The 17,015-nt window shown below is 40.9% G+C and overlaps 1 protein-coding gene across 1 annotated transcript in view; it reads left to right on the plus strand.

Moving 5' to 3' along the window:
* The window catches only part of PRMT3 (protein arginine methyltransferase 3), a 59,522-nt gene extending 42,507 nt beyond the window's left edge, over window positions 1–17,015 (plus strand). Inside the window, exons 14-16 of the mRNA XM_083754386.1 lie at window positions 7,558–7,608; window positions 7,786–7,873; window positions 16,839–17,015. Coding sequence (XP_083610512.1) covers window positions 7,558–7,608; window positions 7,786–7,873; window positions 16,839–16,948 — 249 coding nt within the window. The 3' untranslated portion in view covers window positions 16,949–17,015. The remainder of the gene's footprint in view (window positions 1–7,557; window positions 7,609–7,785; window positions 7,874–16,838) is intronic.

Here is a 17,015-nt window from a genome sequence, read left to right on the forward strand (position 1 = left end):
CAGTAAATGAACAATAAATCCATTATATGTATTGGAGATTTTGAAGATGGTTTAAAAGTGTATTTCTTCAGCTGGACAAATATTCACCCTTGATTTTCTGTATGTAGAATTTTAGTTTGGCTTAAGATACAAGAATAAAGGTTTAATGTCATAACATTTTTGGTCTTAAAACTAATGTGGCTGTTTTTCCCCTTTGAGGAAAGATGGGTTAGAGTCTCAGTTCAGAGTCAAACTACATCAACAGAAGTATAGTGTCCAGATCAAGCAAAGTAATAGTTCCACTCTATTATGCCTTGCTCAGTCCACACTTGGAATACTGTGTCCAGTTATTGACACCACAATGTGTTTTCTATTTGATTTAGTCCAGAAACTTAAGGGAAGAGGAAGTTGAGCGTTGTTCTTCAAGGCAATATTTCTATTTTTAGAACCATTTGGGGAGAGTTCCAATCAATCCATGTTGTAACTATAAATTCCTTAGCTTTACATCGGGATATTTATGGGCCAGGCACAGTCTACAACATTGGAAAGTAGACTTTGGCATATATCTAGAGATTCATGTTCAGCCACTCTTAGAACTTTAATATACAGTCACTGACCCAGGTTTGCAGGTCACTGTGAAATTCCTACCCATCTTGGAACAGGCAGCTATTAACATTTTAACACTCCCTCCCTCTTCATAAATCTGCCTGTTCTCCTCTACCCCCTGCTTTCTCATGACCCAAACCCCTGCCATTATTGTGGGCCTGATCCTCTGTGCCATTCCCCAGTCCTTATATGTCAACTTCCCATTTCTATCATAGATACAAGCAAAGTGTAAGGTGTGTGTTTAGCCAAAGTGGGTTGGGCAGCCTGTGAACAATTTTACTCAAAATAGCCATTTCAGATGTCTGTAAATAATTGTATTTTGGCTGTTCGAGCCATACAACAATTTTATTCTTCAGTGTCTTTTTGGCAATTCATTTCGGACCAAGCTGACCATGTGTTTGCATGTTCTCGCCATAGGCCAATTTGAAATTTCACCACCTGAGGTGAAACGGGAATGTGCCTCTCCCTGCCCCCCTGCCACACCTCGCCTCACATGAGAGGAGGAGCATTCCTCAGTGCTTTAATACTCATCTTCTTTGCCCCGGGGCAGAAAAGATGAGCGGCACTGTCATGCGCTGGAATGCTCCCGGCAAGAGAGAGCATTCTGCAAGCGGTTGAACAGGCAGGGCACCGCCTCTTGTGCTTCCACCACTTTACCCAACCTCATGGGCTCTGTAAGCAAAGAGCAGAAATACAAGTGCATCATGTGCATGGATATCTGGTTCCACCCCCCCCCCCAATAGGTACTCTTAAAATGTCTGATAATCAGCTTTAATATATTGCTACATTCACAGATCTTTTGGGATTAAGCAGGCTAAAAACTAAATTGAATTGCCCAAGTTTACTTGATTGAAATCACAGTATACATACTAAAATTAATGTGCTTGATAGATGGTTTCCTCCCTAGCACAAAACAGGTATTGTGAGAAGCTTTTAGTTAATATCAGTTATTAAGTTCAGTTAGGGACACGGGTGGCGCTGTGGGTAAAACCTCAGCGCCTAGGACTTGCCGATCGTCAGGTTGGCAGTTCGAATCCCCGCGGCGGGGTGCGCTCCCATGGTTCGGTCCCAGCGCCTGCCAACCTAGCAGTTCGAAAGCACCCCCGGGTACAAGTAGATAAATAGGGACCGCTTACTAGCGGGAAGGTAAACGCCGTTTCTGTGTGCTGCGCTGGCTCGTCAGATGCAGCTTGTCACACTGGCCACGTGACCCGAAAGTTTCTTCGGACAGTGCTGGCCCCCGGCCTCTTAAGTGAGATGGGCGCACAACCCCAGAGCCGGACATGACTGGCCCGTACGGGCAGGGGTACCTTTACCTTTATTAAGTTCAGTATCAATTGCTGTTGATAGGTTCTTGGTGGTGTTAGCGGTAATCTTATTAAGTTTTGCTATATGGCTAAGACTTCAGTCCTCCACCCACTTACCTGGCAGTAAGCCTTGTTGAATATGATGAGACTGACTTCTGAGTGGACAATGGTGGGTTCGCTCTAAAAGCATGGAATCTGCCTTTGAGGGCCCTTTAAAGACTGCTGAGAGTTCTGCCGCATGATTGGCTGGTTTCGGGGTTGGGAGCAGTAAGAATAGGCAATGCAAATTTTAACCCTGCTTTCCCCCTTCTGATTCATACTCGGGTGGTTCCACACATAACTTCTGGCTCACCCACAGAGGAGGTGGTAGATTGGATAACTCCCCATATATGCAGGAACTTATTTGCTTGTAATTTTAAAAGCTAAGGACTGCCATGCTCATTGCTGTCTTGGATGCATTAAATGTTGTTGTGTTAGCTAGAGGGAAACGGTGGTGGTGGTGTGAAGAAAACAGGATTAAGCATATATTGACCTCGTTCACCCCCTGACAACTTAACGTTATCCTGGGGGTGGAGTGTTGGCATCAGGGGACGCATGGCACATACTTACGCTGACCCAATTTTGCACCCAAATTCTCATATACTCTCCAATGGGAGGAAAAATACCCTCCTACTTCAATCTGTATTGTTGAAATTGTGCGAGCCAGGCAGCTACTAATAGACCCAAATCTCAGGTATCACCACTATAGGTCAATTAAAGGTAAAGGGACCCCTGACCATTAGGTCCAGTCGTGGCCGACTCTGGGGTTGCGGCGCTCATCTCACTTTATTGGCCGAGGGAGCCGGCATACAGCTTCCAGGTCATGTGGCCAGCATGACTAAGCTGCTTCTGGCGAACCAGAGCAGCGCACAGAAACGCAGTTTACCTTCCCACTGGAGCGGTACCTATTTATCTACTTGCACTTTGACACGCTTTCGAACTGCTAGGTGGGCAGGAGCAGGGAGCAACGGGAGCTCGCCCCATTGTGGGGATGCGAACTGCCAACCTTCTGATCGGCAAGTCCTAGGTTCTGTGGTTTAACCCACAGCGCCACCCGTGTCCCTATAGGTCAATTAGGTTATAGCAATAGACTGCTGAGATTTAGAGCTAGGTGAGCAGGAATCTATTATCTGGCTGCAAAGTTCAGCAATTCACTACTATACTAGGGTGGAGAGAATTTCTCTGCCATTTATTTCCCCTCCATGATCTTTGCAGACCCCAACTTGGAAGTGATGAATGAAAGAGGAACTGCTTTCATCAAGGAATAAAAAGCTAACGCTTTGCCATATGAGAAGCAGTTTTACAAGGCTGAAGATAATTTAATTTTCAGACAGTATCAAACTTTGAATAGTATGGTACAAAGACTACTTGAATAATACCTAATGTGCTCAGTTATTCTACTTTTGAGATGGAATGAGGCTTTGTACAGGGTACAATAAACGAAGTAAATTTTCTTCAGTACCCCCCCTCCCCCTTTGAAGAGTAAGGATCATTCAGTAATCTTGAGGTACTGAGTTGTTTTCATTTAAGAAATATCATTTTAAAAACAAAAGTGGTATTTCTGCACCAAGAACATAGTGATTGTCTGTCTCCCTCTCCCTCTCTGCTGCATGGCTTACAAGCATTTCATCTCCATGCTTGGATAAACTCCATCAAAAGCACATTATCCTCCTACTTCTGTGGCCAGCTGCCTAATTGTATCTGCTCTAGCTGCATGCTGTTGGAACACGATACTGACGAGGAACAAAAATGATAAATTACTCCCTGCAGCTGATAGCGATGATGGTAACTTTTAATTTCCTCTCTCCTAAGTGAATTGGTCAAATTGCTTTTAACTGGTTTCACAGGGGTTTGTATAAATCAGACAGGGATTTACAATTGGGAACAGAAGTGTTTTCCTAGAGAAGCGGCACAGGTAAATGAAGAAGCCGATTTGAGATTTGCTCAAATCTGTGCTTTGCTCTGTTCTTAAAAAAATTAAAATGAGATGCCTGAAATACAGGATAACGAATGGGTAAACTGTGGGTGTTTCACCATCTTCAACAGACACTGGGTTTTTTTAGAGTGAGAGACTGCTTATTTTGTGGTTTTTGTGAATAAAATTGTGCCCCGCTGTGGCAACAGAACAAATAATTAAGGCACAGAGCTGCAATATATTTGATTTGTGTGAGAAATCATGCACACACAGAGAGAGAGACACCTTGTACTTGCAGTTCCCAGATTGGTTACCTTATGGCTACCGATGTCTGATTATTTACATGTTCCCAGTAATATATTTGGGAGAATTTCTACATTAAGGCAAACTAGCCTGGCTTATATTTCAATGTCAGCTTGGTCTGTGAATTGATTTCACAGGTCTGCATACAGGCTTAATGATCACATTTGCAGCTCTGGTGCTCCTCCTTTTCCCCTCTGCATAGCTGACTTGGTTTATGAGCAGGAGAAATTTGTTGTGGAGGGTTTTTTTGTGAATTTCTACATCTCATTAACCTCCTTGCTCTTTTTTGCTTGCCTACTTTTCAAAACAACCACCTTCCCCTCAACATGCAGAGCGGTTCTGTCTGTTGATGGGATGTTGAGAACAGAAGGCAGAATAATTACTCTACTGCGGTGTATCTTTAACAAAAAGCATCCTTTCGCAGTGCTCAATAGGCCAGATCTTCAGTTATATACGACCAATCCCATTGTGTTTGCTTTCAATTTCCTACTGGTTACTGTTCAGAGAATAGTGTTTGAATGACTCTAGTGGAGATGCTGGAGTCTATTGTGATTATTTCTCTGGGGGCCTATATATCTGTTGTCAGACGAAGTGCTGTGGTGGGGAAGGAGGTAAAAGCAAGCATAAGTCACTTGCATGTAAAACAAAATAATACCTGAAGTAACTGTTTCTAAGAGCCAACACCATTTTCAGTTTTATTGCAGTTTTTATCTTTATATTCTATTTTCTACGCTGACCTTTCTGCTTTAACTTAAAAAATATATTTTGTATCTTGTCTCAAAGCTGTTCGTATAATGTTGGATAAAAGGTCAAATAAATAAAAATGATTGCTCCGCTAAATTACGAAGCTATCTAATCTCTCAAATGTATATAGCAAGTCTCAGTTAGAATGGTTCTGCAGAAGATGAACTGTGAGGAAGTACACTGGTCTTTCGTTCGACATCCAGTCTGTAATATTAAGAGATAAAAGATATATGCAACTTTTAAGAAGGAAGACAGAAAACTAAAGTGGGAGGAATGGCGTAACATTAGTTGTTCAAGCAAGCCTTCCCCTTTAATAAAACCCCCCTGGAAAATATTTGTGTCTCCGACTGTGGCTTTGACATACATCAGACAGTTCCACAACCAGGAAGAAACAGAATATAAAATATCATAGAATCCAGCAATTTGTACAGAAAGGGGAAACATGAATAGCAGACATTCAATTCAACCAAGTTTTACTCAAAGTAGACCTGTTGAAATTAGTAGGCCTAACTTAGTCATGTTCATTAATTTCAGTGTGTCTACTCTAAGTAAAATATAGTTGAATAACTCTCAATGTGTTTTAAAATTGCCCACTCATGTGGTAGGAAAATTAAAACACAGGAGCATATGCAGCATTTCATGAACAGAAGACAGCTTGCACAATGTATATTTTCCCCTAGAGTCCCCTCCCAGCCTTTCCAGAGACTTGGGAAGACCTAACAGACATTGTGGATGGTGATGTGAAAAGTGCAAGACCTCTATGCCAGATTTGGGGGAATTCCCTTGCCCCCTGCAGCCCTGTGGAACACAGCCCACAATGTGTGGTGACTCTCTGGAGAGGCTTTTTGGGGGTGGTGGGGAGATGGAAAGATCTGTTGCATGACGTGATATAAGGCAGCTTCCTGTATGACAGTAGAGAGCACTTTGCTAATAATGCAAAGGAGGGGAATGCATTTGTTCCATTGCCTGGGGTGATGAGGAAAGAAACCCAAATAGTTAAAAAACATAATTTGCTTATTCAGTATTTCTCCACTCACACGATGCCCCTGCTGGATGGAGAAAAGGGGGGAGTCTGCAGCCCTCTGAAAAACTGCAGTGCAAGACTGAGGAACCCTCCAGGGCCATGAGATGGGTGGGGTAGGGAGATGGAAAGGGAAGGGGAAAACAGGTGAAAATTGTCTCCCCACCCTTTCTTCAGTGGGAGGCTCTGCTGAATCTGGGCCTCTTTCACTTCATGGGAATCTGGCCTGTGGAATATAGAAGCACTGCAGTTGCTTCGTTAGGATTTAGCATTCTGTTAGGTAAGGTACTGGCTAAAGTCGAATAGAGTCTAAAGGGCAGGTTTTCGTCCCCTTGTGCTCTGAAATGGTTGCATCATCCATTTGGATTGGGTAGTGCTAGAACATGACTGACACACTAGAACCATTCCAGATGGTTGCATTCACTTATTGATGTATTCTTCAAGGACCTTGTCACCGTTTGGTGCTTATCAATACCAATTGCAATTTGAAACTTCCCAGTTATTGAGGAAAACTCATGAATGATGCTTCATTCTTGGTGGCGGTGGGGTGTTTGACAGATGTCCTTCATGAGCGGCCTTTCATCCATGTTCTTGTACAGAGAATGCTGCCCACATGCAGATGCAGATTTCTGTTTGAAAATTGCATCAGTCAGCAGCAGACAGTGGGGAAAGGAACCATGTGGTGCTCACTAGCCATGGTTACTTGAGGGAACATTTTAGAGTTTGTATCTATTGAATCCATGCTTATTGGCTGGGGTGGGATTGAGAGCATAATTAGGCTTTGTGGGTGTTTAGCAATATGTAGGCCACTTTCCATTGTTCTTGCAACTGGAAGATGGTCTTAACTGGACTTGTATGTAGCATTTAGCTTCTTGTGGTTTAGGCATGTAGCAAAAACTAGGGAGTGTGCTGTCACAAGAGGTAGTGAGGCTTTTAGAAGAGGATTAGACCAATTCATGGAAGATAAGGCCATCAGTGACTACTAACCCTGATGGCTGTGTTCCACTTCCACTGTTGAAGGCAGTATGCCTCTGAAAGCCACTTGCTGGGATCACAAATGAGGAGATCTCTGTTGCACTCAGGTTCTGCCATGGGCATCTGGTTGTTGGACTAGAAGGGCCTTTGGCCTGATCTTATCCAGAAGCTCTTCTTACTTCCTTCTTATGATCTGATGCATTTTCTGCAACACAGTTTGATGCACCAGAGGCAAGAGCCCTCTTAAAGTAACCAGACAAATGAATGCATGCTTTGGACAGTTTTGGCTGGCTTTGGTAGTCTTTTCATTTGTACTTTGATTCTGAGCAGTGTATTTGCAGTAGCTCCCCATTCTCCATACCCTGGAAACACAACAATATTGCTTCTATTACAGTAATGAAAATGGAAGGACAAACCTTAACTGAATAAAGGCCACAGCTTTAACCCTTCATATTTGCTGGCCTTAAACAACATGTTAAGGAGCCATTGTATTTGCTGAATGACATCAAGGTGGTTGAGTTTTCAGTTTGTTTTGAATGCCCATGCCCAAGCAAGAACTTGGTATTACTCAATATATTATTTCCAGCAATTATATTGATGATATCAAGAAACACTTCAAGGATAATGAATGTGAAGATTGCTGATGTTTGTTTATTTCTAAATTGCAGGCCGTTGCTGGATATTTTGATATATATTTTGAGAAGAATTGCAGTAAAACAGTGAGTACATGTTCAAAATTAATTTAAAGATATATATTTTGTCAGCTTTTTGCCTTAAGGTGTTTTGGAATAAGTCTGTTTTGCTGTTGCAAGCATTTAATGTATGTGTGCTAGATTAATGTAGCATGATATTAAGTCTTGTATGTCATCACAGATTTTTGAACTCTGTCACTGCAGGTATTGTTCTCAACTAGTCCCTGCTGTACCAAAACACACTGGAAGCAAACAGCATTTTTTTTGGAGAACCCAATTTCTGTGGTAGAAGGTACAGTATTTTTTTCTTAGCTAAATATAATTTCTATAATACTAGATTCTTCTTGATACACTTTCAGATTTGTTTCCAAAGCTGAAAGTAAACACTTGGGAATTTCCTGCACAACATCCAATAATAATTTCCCTCCTGCCTTATACTATAGGTGAAAGTTCTTGCTTTTAGTTCACCAAAATAATGTGACTAGAGGCTTACAAGGACTTTGCCTCATGCAGTATTGCATTATGAATGCTCTTTCACTAGATAGATGAATACACATACTCTGCACATAGGCAAGTAGAACAAAAGAAAGAGGACTAGGTAAAAATATTTCTCCCCCATATACTAGCTTTCTACATGCAGGGACTTTTTACATGACAACAATCAAAACTGCAACCCCTGTCATCTAGCCAGGAGTTGTAAGAGTCCAAGAAAGACTTTGGTCCCTTATTTCCCCAGTGAGTAGTGATGTTTACATACCATGTCATAATGACTTGTTCACACTACATGTGCAGAGCAAGTCACTGTTTGCTTAAATCAAATTTTACCAGCATATTACTTAACATGTTTCTAAGTTGAGCATACACTTCATGTAGAAGTAGTGTATATTTACAGAATCTACCCGCATTCATATGCAGGGAAGAGTATGTTGGGCCATAACTTCCCAAGGGAGAGAAGGAAAATGCATTCATATGCAGTGGCTTCAGGGGTGGTGAAATACACAATATGCACACACAGTTGTTCTCCATGTGTAGCTTCTGCAGTGGAACTGTGCTTCTGGCCACGCCCCTGATAGTACTGGTTGCGTGGCTGGGAAAGCAGCGTAGGAGCAGCTGTTCATATGTAGACTTGTCTGATTTTATTAAATTTCCCCTCCCTTCCTGCAGAGAGCACTGCAACCAAATGTGGCATGACCAGTGCAGTATTCAGGGTCAGGAGCAGGGCCAGCGGTAGACATCCACTGCCCACTTGTCCACATGTAGAAGCCGTGCATGAAGAAAGAATTAATAAGGCCACTGTAGCCTCTTAGTGAAGCAGGCCTTAGTTGCTTTTGATCTATGTGTAGTCCAGGGGTAGACAACATGGTACCCTCCAGATGCTCCAGGACCACAGTTCCCATGATGCCTGACCATTCACCATGCTGGTTGGGGCAAATGGGAATTGGAATCCAACGACACCTGGAGGGTACCTGATCTAACCTGAAGAATACAAGACTCCCTTTGAATGTAGTCTCTTGGGCTGCTGAAATGGAGTAAACAGTCCAGGAAGATGCACTTTCATGTATTGAGGCAGGCATACATGAAACTTTCTTTGCCCAGTGTCTCAACTCCAAATGTGTGTGCTTGAGTTGGATTTGATGGTCTTAGGCTTCTAATCAACCTTTTTCTACAGGTCATTTTAGCTGACGTTTCTTGCTTGTTCTACATTAATAAATGTGCAGTGGCATTTGTCAGAACACGCTTAACATTAAAAAATAGGTGTCTGTCTAATCTACTATAAGAACTCTGTTAACTAAGGTCCAGTGACTTTAAGAACAATCTTAGACCCTGAGCATATGGACCTAATAAGTGCATGATCTTTCTATACCAGTGATCACAGTAAATCTGGTTATCAGTATTTCCTTGTCATGTGTTCCAGAATCCATACATAATTTACTCTCCACCAGAACTTCTGCTTTTGTTTAACCCTTCAGGGTGGAGTTGAAAAGGGAGTGAAGGGGGAAATGGGGGCACAAAGAGGGTTGCAAAAAAAGCGGGTGTAGGAGAAAGGGATTGAAGATGAAAGCAGCCATTTCCTCAAAGTCTAATTTCTTCTGGTTTTCACCTAAAAACATTCCCCAAACCCCGCTAGCCAAACTTCCCTGATAACCTCCCCTTTTCCTTCTGCAAACAAGCAACTTCATTCATTTTTGCACTGTGATACCACTTTCATTCAACCCAATGTCCTTACCCAATTAACCCAAAGCCTCTCTTTTTCACTGACCAACGTCCTAGTTTTCCTGTTGGTTCCTAGGAATGCTTCTAAGAACAATTTGTGTACTGGTTTTGGTGTTCCTAAGCTCAAACTGGTATTAGTGTGCTGTTTATAGATTTTCAGTAAACATGCTAATTTCCTTTTGAGACAGTAAGCTAGTTTCAAATATTATAAAAAATTAATTCTGATTTATCTCTCTGATTTATCTCTCTGGTCCCTCTTGGGGTGCCAAACATGGGGATATGTCCAAATCTCAATGTCAAAAGCTCCCTCATATTGCAGGCTTGCATGTAAGCAGCACACTTCATTACCAGCCCATTCATCAGTAAAGTGTATATGTCTTTAAAATTTAAAAACAGTGGATGGCATTCATTAATTTCAGTGTGTCTACTCAGAGTAGGACTTAGTTGAACACAACCCATAGGGAAGAAGAGTGTCAAGGCTAATTCACATATGACTTTTGCAGTAGTTGCCCATTTGACAGAATAAATCACGTGACATATACATTAAAAATGTCTATCGGTGTGTACATATTTTCTCCTACCTAGAATATTAAACTACCAAGGCTGAACGGGTCTTCAGAAAAGTGTTTTCCTCTGACGAGTTTTGGCTGCACTGCTCTGCTGTGTACAACCTTTTAAATTGCTGTGGAAAACAACAAACATTTTATTTTCACTGCAAGGCATTATCAAGAACATAAAATGCAACCATGTGCTGTTTTATTGCTAATGGGTTTTGTGTGGTTTCCCCCCCTCTTTTTTTGGTTCAAGTTAATGGTTTTTCTCCCGTTCAGAGTAAGTCAGTACAAAATCTTTTTTTTTAAGATTTCAAGAAAAGTTATATTAAACATTAGGTTGAGATCGCAGCCTAGTAAGTCAGAGATGCTCTCAAGCATATCCTTTCTATTTTGGCGAGAAATAAAAAACTTTTAAGAGCTGGAAGACTTCTAATTTGTGGTAGGCTTCAAAGCTAAAGACAGTTCTTGCATAAAAACACCATTGAGCATTCATGAGGTAGCCTTGTGAAATCTATGGGGCATATCTATGTCAGTCAAGAATGTACTTCAAAAAATGCCCTTCAAAGTGGATAGCTCCCCTTGTCTATAACATATTAAGGCTGCCCTTTCTTCTGTCATTTAGCTATGCAGCAAGGTATTACGAACAAATGGAGCATGGTGACAGCATTCTGTTGTACCTCACTGTGAATCGCCATCATATTCTTGAACATCACTCATTCATATCAGTTCCTACCACTCTAGTTAGAAAAATCTTCCTTTGCAAATATTACTTTGCACTATGCAGACCAAATCTTGGCTGCTTTAATGAAGTTCAGTCGGACTTGCATCCTTTCTGGACAAAACTCCTCCCCCCTTTATGCGCATGGCCTCTGTAATGTGCAAGAGATGCCTTTTTAACTTAACACACACACCCCAGCAAAGATAATACGCAATATACAATACTAGAAGCTTCTCCTTTGCTTGTCAGCTCCCCTACCATTCCTCCATTAACCCCCTTCCCACCCCATGCCACCAGCTTTCCCAAATCCATTTCTGGAGCCACTTCTGTCTTCTGTTCTGCAGCCCCCCCTTTGCACCCATTTTCACCTTCATCCTCATGTCCTTGCCACTACCTCCCCCACCTTTTGTGCCACCCCACCTTACTTACTAACCACCCCCTAGTAACCTCCTGTATCCTCTTCCTTCTCCTCCTGCACATTGCACCTATTAAGCATACTTTTCACCTCCTATTCAAATCGGTTATAGTTTTTTTTTTTTTGCAGTATTTGGATGTGCCTTTTTTCATTTGATTCTGCTTCACTGATAAGCTCCTTTGAAGATTTCTATAGCAGCTGCACACACATTTCCACAATTGTGTCTCACTACTGTTGTCCCATTGGTTTTTTGCTACTGTGTGCTTCACGTTGGGGCCGTTTCCATGATCCCTTGGATTTCACAGGCCATAACATTTGAAAAGGCCACTATAACCTCTGCTCAAGACAAAGGAGCTCCTCTGGATCCCCAATAGCATTTTCTATCCTTTTATTATTGGGTACAGTGAAAAGTAGGCATGCCAAACTATTTTCTCCATTTGAGTACTGTTTCTGTACAGTACTTGCATGATAATCCCACAAACTTTCTGTCTTGTCTGAGAGCTGTAATTGAGTCCTAATTGTTGTAATTGGAGCTGGTCTTCTCTTTCCCTCCTTTGTTTGCACTGGAAATGGTTGAATCATCTTGTGCATCCCCAGAGAGTCTGTTAATTGGGTGTCTAATAAATATTATAAACAAATAATACCACATCATATGAATAGTTTGTCCCATAAGTATCTTGTAGTGTCACTGAGTAGCCCTTCAGTTTAAGCAAGAGGCTCAACGATACATGAGCAGAAATGGTAGAACATGCTCAGCCATAGAGCAGTGCCTTTTTAAGAGGAAGGAAAAAACCCTACTAATTTTGTATGCTACAGAAACAGCACACTTCTTGTTCCGTTCCTGTTTGCTGTACTTTTTACTATGCAAAGCCAACTTAAGTGTTCTCCAAGGGAAGAATGACAGTACTGCAGTAAAAAGATAATGCATTCAGTCTTGATCAAACCATGACATGACTTGTGCCTTCCTTGCATCTTATTGAGCATAGGTGATGCAGCTCAGTCTCTGGAAGCGTTTTCTGCAGGGCATAAGAGCAGTAGAGCTGTTGAAAGCACATCAGTCATTTTATATCTATATGGCATTGATTAATTGGTCTGATCTTCCTCTCTGTTATGATTACACAGCCATTGCTTTAGTTTAGCAACGGAAATGGCTGGGCACAAAAGATTTAACGTGGCCTGTTGGGGCGAGGAAAAGGAGAAGATCTTCCTCATGACAATGAATTAAACTGATTGTCTGGGTTGCTTAATGCAATTAACATGGTTATAAATAACTGGGGGCTGCCTTTAATGAAAGCTGTGGTAGGTTGTTATAGAAATGTTGCCTCTTACAGCTTGCCTCAAGGTATGCATCACTAGAGCTGCTTAAATAGCAAATTTAATTCATTTTTATGCAATTAAACTTAGACTGTGTGTTCTGATAAAACCCCCCAGGGGGTAGAATTATAACTCTACAGTAGGATCTGGTTGTCCACCTTTTTAGGGACATTTTGGCTGGCTTTTGTGTGCTGCTGTCAGACATAGGATATTTTTGTGAGCAGATTGGCGCATATTGGACATATTAATCAATTCTATACATGTGTGTGTGTGTGTGTGTTTTAGACCAGCCTCTTTTATGTATACGCCAAATGATTGTGAAATCTTGTCTATACTGTCAAAATTATTTTGAGTTAGATTTTGCATCATTCAAATTAATTTTTTATGAACTAGTACACCTTCAGTTCTCAGCTATCATTAGTTTTCTGCTGCCTTTGGGGTGTGGGGGATAGAAAGGGTTGGTTTTTTTAGGGCCTCAATTCTTCTGCTGCTCTTTTCTTTTGGAATTGTTTTTTTAAAAAGGCCTCAGTTCTTCACTGTTGCATAACTGGTCATACACAACAATGAATAAGATTAATCCCATCAGCTCAATGGGTTCAGATGTGCCTTGCATTCCGACGCATGTATGGTCTTGCTGTTCTTGAATGCTTATGATGACTTCACAAAAGGCCCCTGTCAGCAATATTAACTAGCACAGAGATTTAATTCTGTATTTATGCAGTTATTGAATGTGCTTCTCAGAGCTTCTGACAAAGGAAACAATGGTGCTCCATAGAGCTAAAAAGGTCAGATTAGTTATATTCTTGAATTTATGAAGACTCCAAGTACAAAGAGTATCTGCTACTCAAGATAATACTATAATAAAGCAATCATGCAACTTTAAAGGCAATTATTTTAAAAGGCGGGGGGGGGGGCAGGAAAACATCACATGTGGTACCAAATAGGTTTTTCCCCTCCTTCTTACTTTTTCTCATCAAACCAATCTCTAGTCCTGTTCACATGACATTAATAGAAGATTCTTACTTAGGAGCTGATATTTTAATACATGAAAGAGTCACCCGGTTCCAGAACAGGGATAGCTCTTCTAAGGAGATACTCCCACCCATTACATGTATGCATATTTTTGTTTTACACTAACAATTCAGATGAAACCATGATTTACTCAAAAAGTGGAGAGCACATGCCGTATGTTTTTATGCCAAATGTACATTAACTATTTTCATAACAAATTACTGGACTATTTGTGAATAGAATTAAAAAATCAAACCATGTCTGCTGCATTAGTTAATCTGGTATAAATTATGAAACTATTGATTATACTTTGCCAACATGCTGATTTTTTCATGCATCTGTCCCTTATGAAGACACATGAGGCATCTGGATGGGATATTTTAAGGTCTATTAATTTAAAATAGCCATCAGTAATCATTCCTCCTGCAGTGATTTTAGTAAAGCTTCCCCTTTCACTATGCAGGTTTTTTGAACTTCATACAAATAGCAATGTTATAAAGGTAACAGAGTATGCATCAATGTATTCACAAAATCTCCAGGCTCAATTTGCAAAATTATGTTTTGTGACATAAGAAGATTAATTTCTCTACCTGCTCTCTCAGAAGAAGGAAAGAGTTACGAGAAAGGGTTGGATTGGCTGCAGAAGGAAAAGACAGGATTTCCTATGGACCAAATGCTTTGGAGTAAAAGTTCTAGAATATGTTCTTTTATTGCATTTATATTTCAAATTTAAAAACGCAATTTAAAAAAAAGATACAAGGAGGGGTGTTGCTTTATATAAAGGGAATAGATCGAACTGCTGCACTATTAGAAGAAAAATAAATGGGACAAATAAATTAGTCAGTGCTGACAGTCTTCAGTGCCTGAGCACAGATAAGACTTTGCTAATTTTTCTATACAAGGGGAGGCATAACATATGCAGGAAGTTGCACTTCCTGGTTTGAAGAGTGAATAGGAAAGCCACTCTGGGGGAAAGCCAATATGTGCCTTAATTCAGGCTGCTTTAAGCTTAGTGCCACCATTCCATAGAATATATCTATACAATTCCATACATATGACATTTCAGAATTAATTTCTGCTGAGTTGAATGGAGTTTGCTCCCAGTTAAGTTACAGCCCAAGGCTTGAAAATTCTCTTAATTCTATCGTGTTCATCAGATAAAACCTTTCATTTCATTGCTCATCTAGACTTCTGTCATACATGTTGGAGAATTAATGTGTTTGGTTATAAAAACAAGTTTCCCTCATCCCTTGAAGGTACGGTGGCTCTCCATTTTGTACAGTCTGCTATAGTTCCTCTAGTGCCAAGTAAACACTTGCTCTTACATAAAATGTGCTGGTGCTGTCTTCAAAATTTATACTAAACTACTTCTCTCTCTTTTTTTATACTAGCAGCTTTATGTTCATCCCCTAAATTAATAAAACAATTGAAAACCTCTAAAGATACATAAAAGGTGGTAATGATGATTTTGCTCGCTGCTGAAGCACATTTGTCTCTGGGGTGGAATATAAGCAACTGCTTAATAGCAAATTAAACACACTTCGAAGGATTGGGACAAACAAATTCAGCTGAAACATCTAGGGATAATATTTAAATAAGCAGGATCTTTTTGGTACATTGCCAAAATATCTGCACTAAACACCTACAGAAAGAGCTGGCAAATCTTAAACAAAAACAGTCAGCAAATTACTTTGTAATATAAAATAAATGGGATGCAGGTGGCGCTGTGGGTTAAAGCCTCAGCGCCTAGGACTTGCTGATCGAAAGGTCGGCGGTTCAAATCCCTGCGGCGGGGTGCGCTCCCGTCGCTCGGTCCCAGCGCCTGCCAGCCTAGCAGTTCAAAAGCACCCTCAGGTGCAAGTAGATAAATAGGGACCGCTTACTAGCGGGAAGGTAAACGGCATTCCGTGTGCTGCGCTGGCTCGTCAGATGCAGCTTGTCACGCTGGCCACATGACCCAGAAGTGTCTGCGGACAGCGCTGGCTCCCGGCCTCTAGAGTGAGATGAGCGCACAACCCTAGAGTCTGTCAAGACTGGCCCGTACGGGCAGGGGTACCTTTACCTTTTATAAAATAAATACATTTGGTTCTTTCTTAAATACAGGCAGTTCTTCAAAATACCCTTTAGCCAAATCCTTTAAAATCCATTTCCAAGTACTCATGCAATTACAAAGCATAGGACAGACTACTGCAAACAGATGGATTTACCTATCTAATGCTGTGATGTTTTGGCTGTGGGTTTTTTTATATATATATATATATATATATAAAAAGCATGGTCGTTAAAACCTTCATTTTGTTAAAGTACCTGTGCCTCCATCTCCCATTAGATAACCTGACAGAGGCTTCACAGAAGGTTATCAAGCGTGATTGCTTTTTTTTCTCCTTGACAAAAGTTTTAGGATGGTTGCTAGGTGCCAATTTGGATATCATGCGTTTATGTTTTAAAGGTCAAAGGCAGCATAAAAGTATGTAGCCACTTAGCTGCCTTCCTACCCGCTGTCTCTGCCCAGCCCTTAGCCCTGTCTCTGTTTTAAAATCATTAGAAAGCTGTCAAACAACATATGTCATAGTTTCCAACAACTGAAGGGATAGCAAAGCAATGGTGTTGCATTAAGTAGATTCCCTAAACCTATCTCTGAGCAGGAGAGAACCAACTTTATGGTTTTATGTGAGTGTCTGCAGAATTCTCATTAGGGAAATCTTTTGGAAGTGGTGGGTTTCAGTCTGGTAAACAAAAGGCAGAAGGACTTTTCCAGAGTCACTGGGGGCAGAATTCAGTGCTCTAGTGTTTTAAGGGTGACTCTTTTCTTCCTACTGTTGCATTAATAGGATGGTGAAAAAATATGCCACCCAGATATTCAAAAACATGCCACCCAAATGTGATCTCAATTGTCATGACTTTTTACCATATTACAAGAAGTGCCTTCAATGAAGCAGGTGCCACTGTGCATGCAAATTTAGTAACAGTGTGTGTAACCATTTCCTTGGTAAACTAATAAAAGTTGCTTCATTTGTGCATTGTTTTGCAGGTGAAGAACTGAAAGGAAATATAACAGTCCACAAAAACAGAAAAGATCCACGTTCCCTCATCATAACACTTTCACTGAAAAATGTGAAGCAGACATACAGTCTTCAGTGAGGACTACTCCACAGCTAGCTTTGAAATGTATAAAATGAATAAAAACAATGGTTGTTTGGATCAACAA

This window comes from Podarcis gaigeae, assembly GCF_964106915.1.
Source record: "Podarcis gaigeae genome assembly, chromosome: 1".
Taxonomy (NCBI): Eukaryota; Metazoa; Chordata; class Lepidosauria; order Squamata; family Lacertidae; genus Podarcis; species Podarcis gaigeae.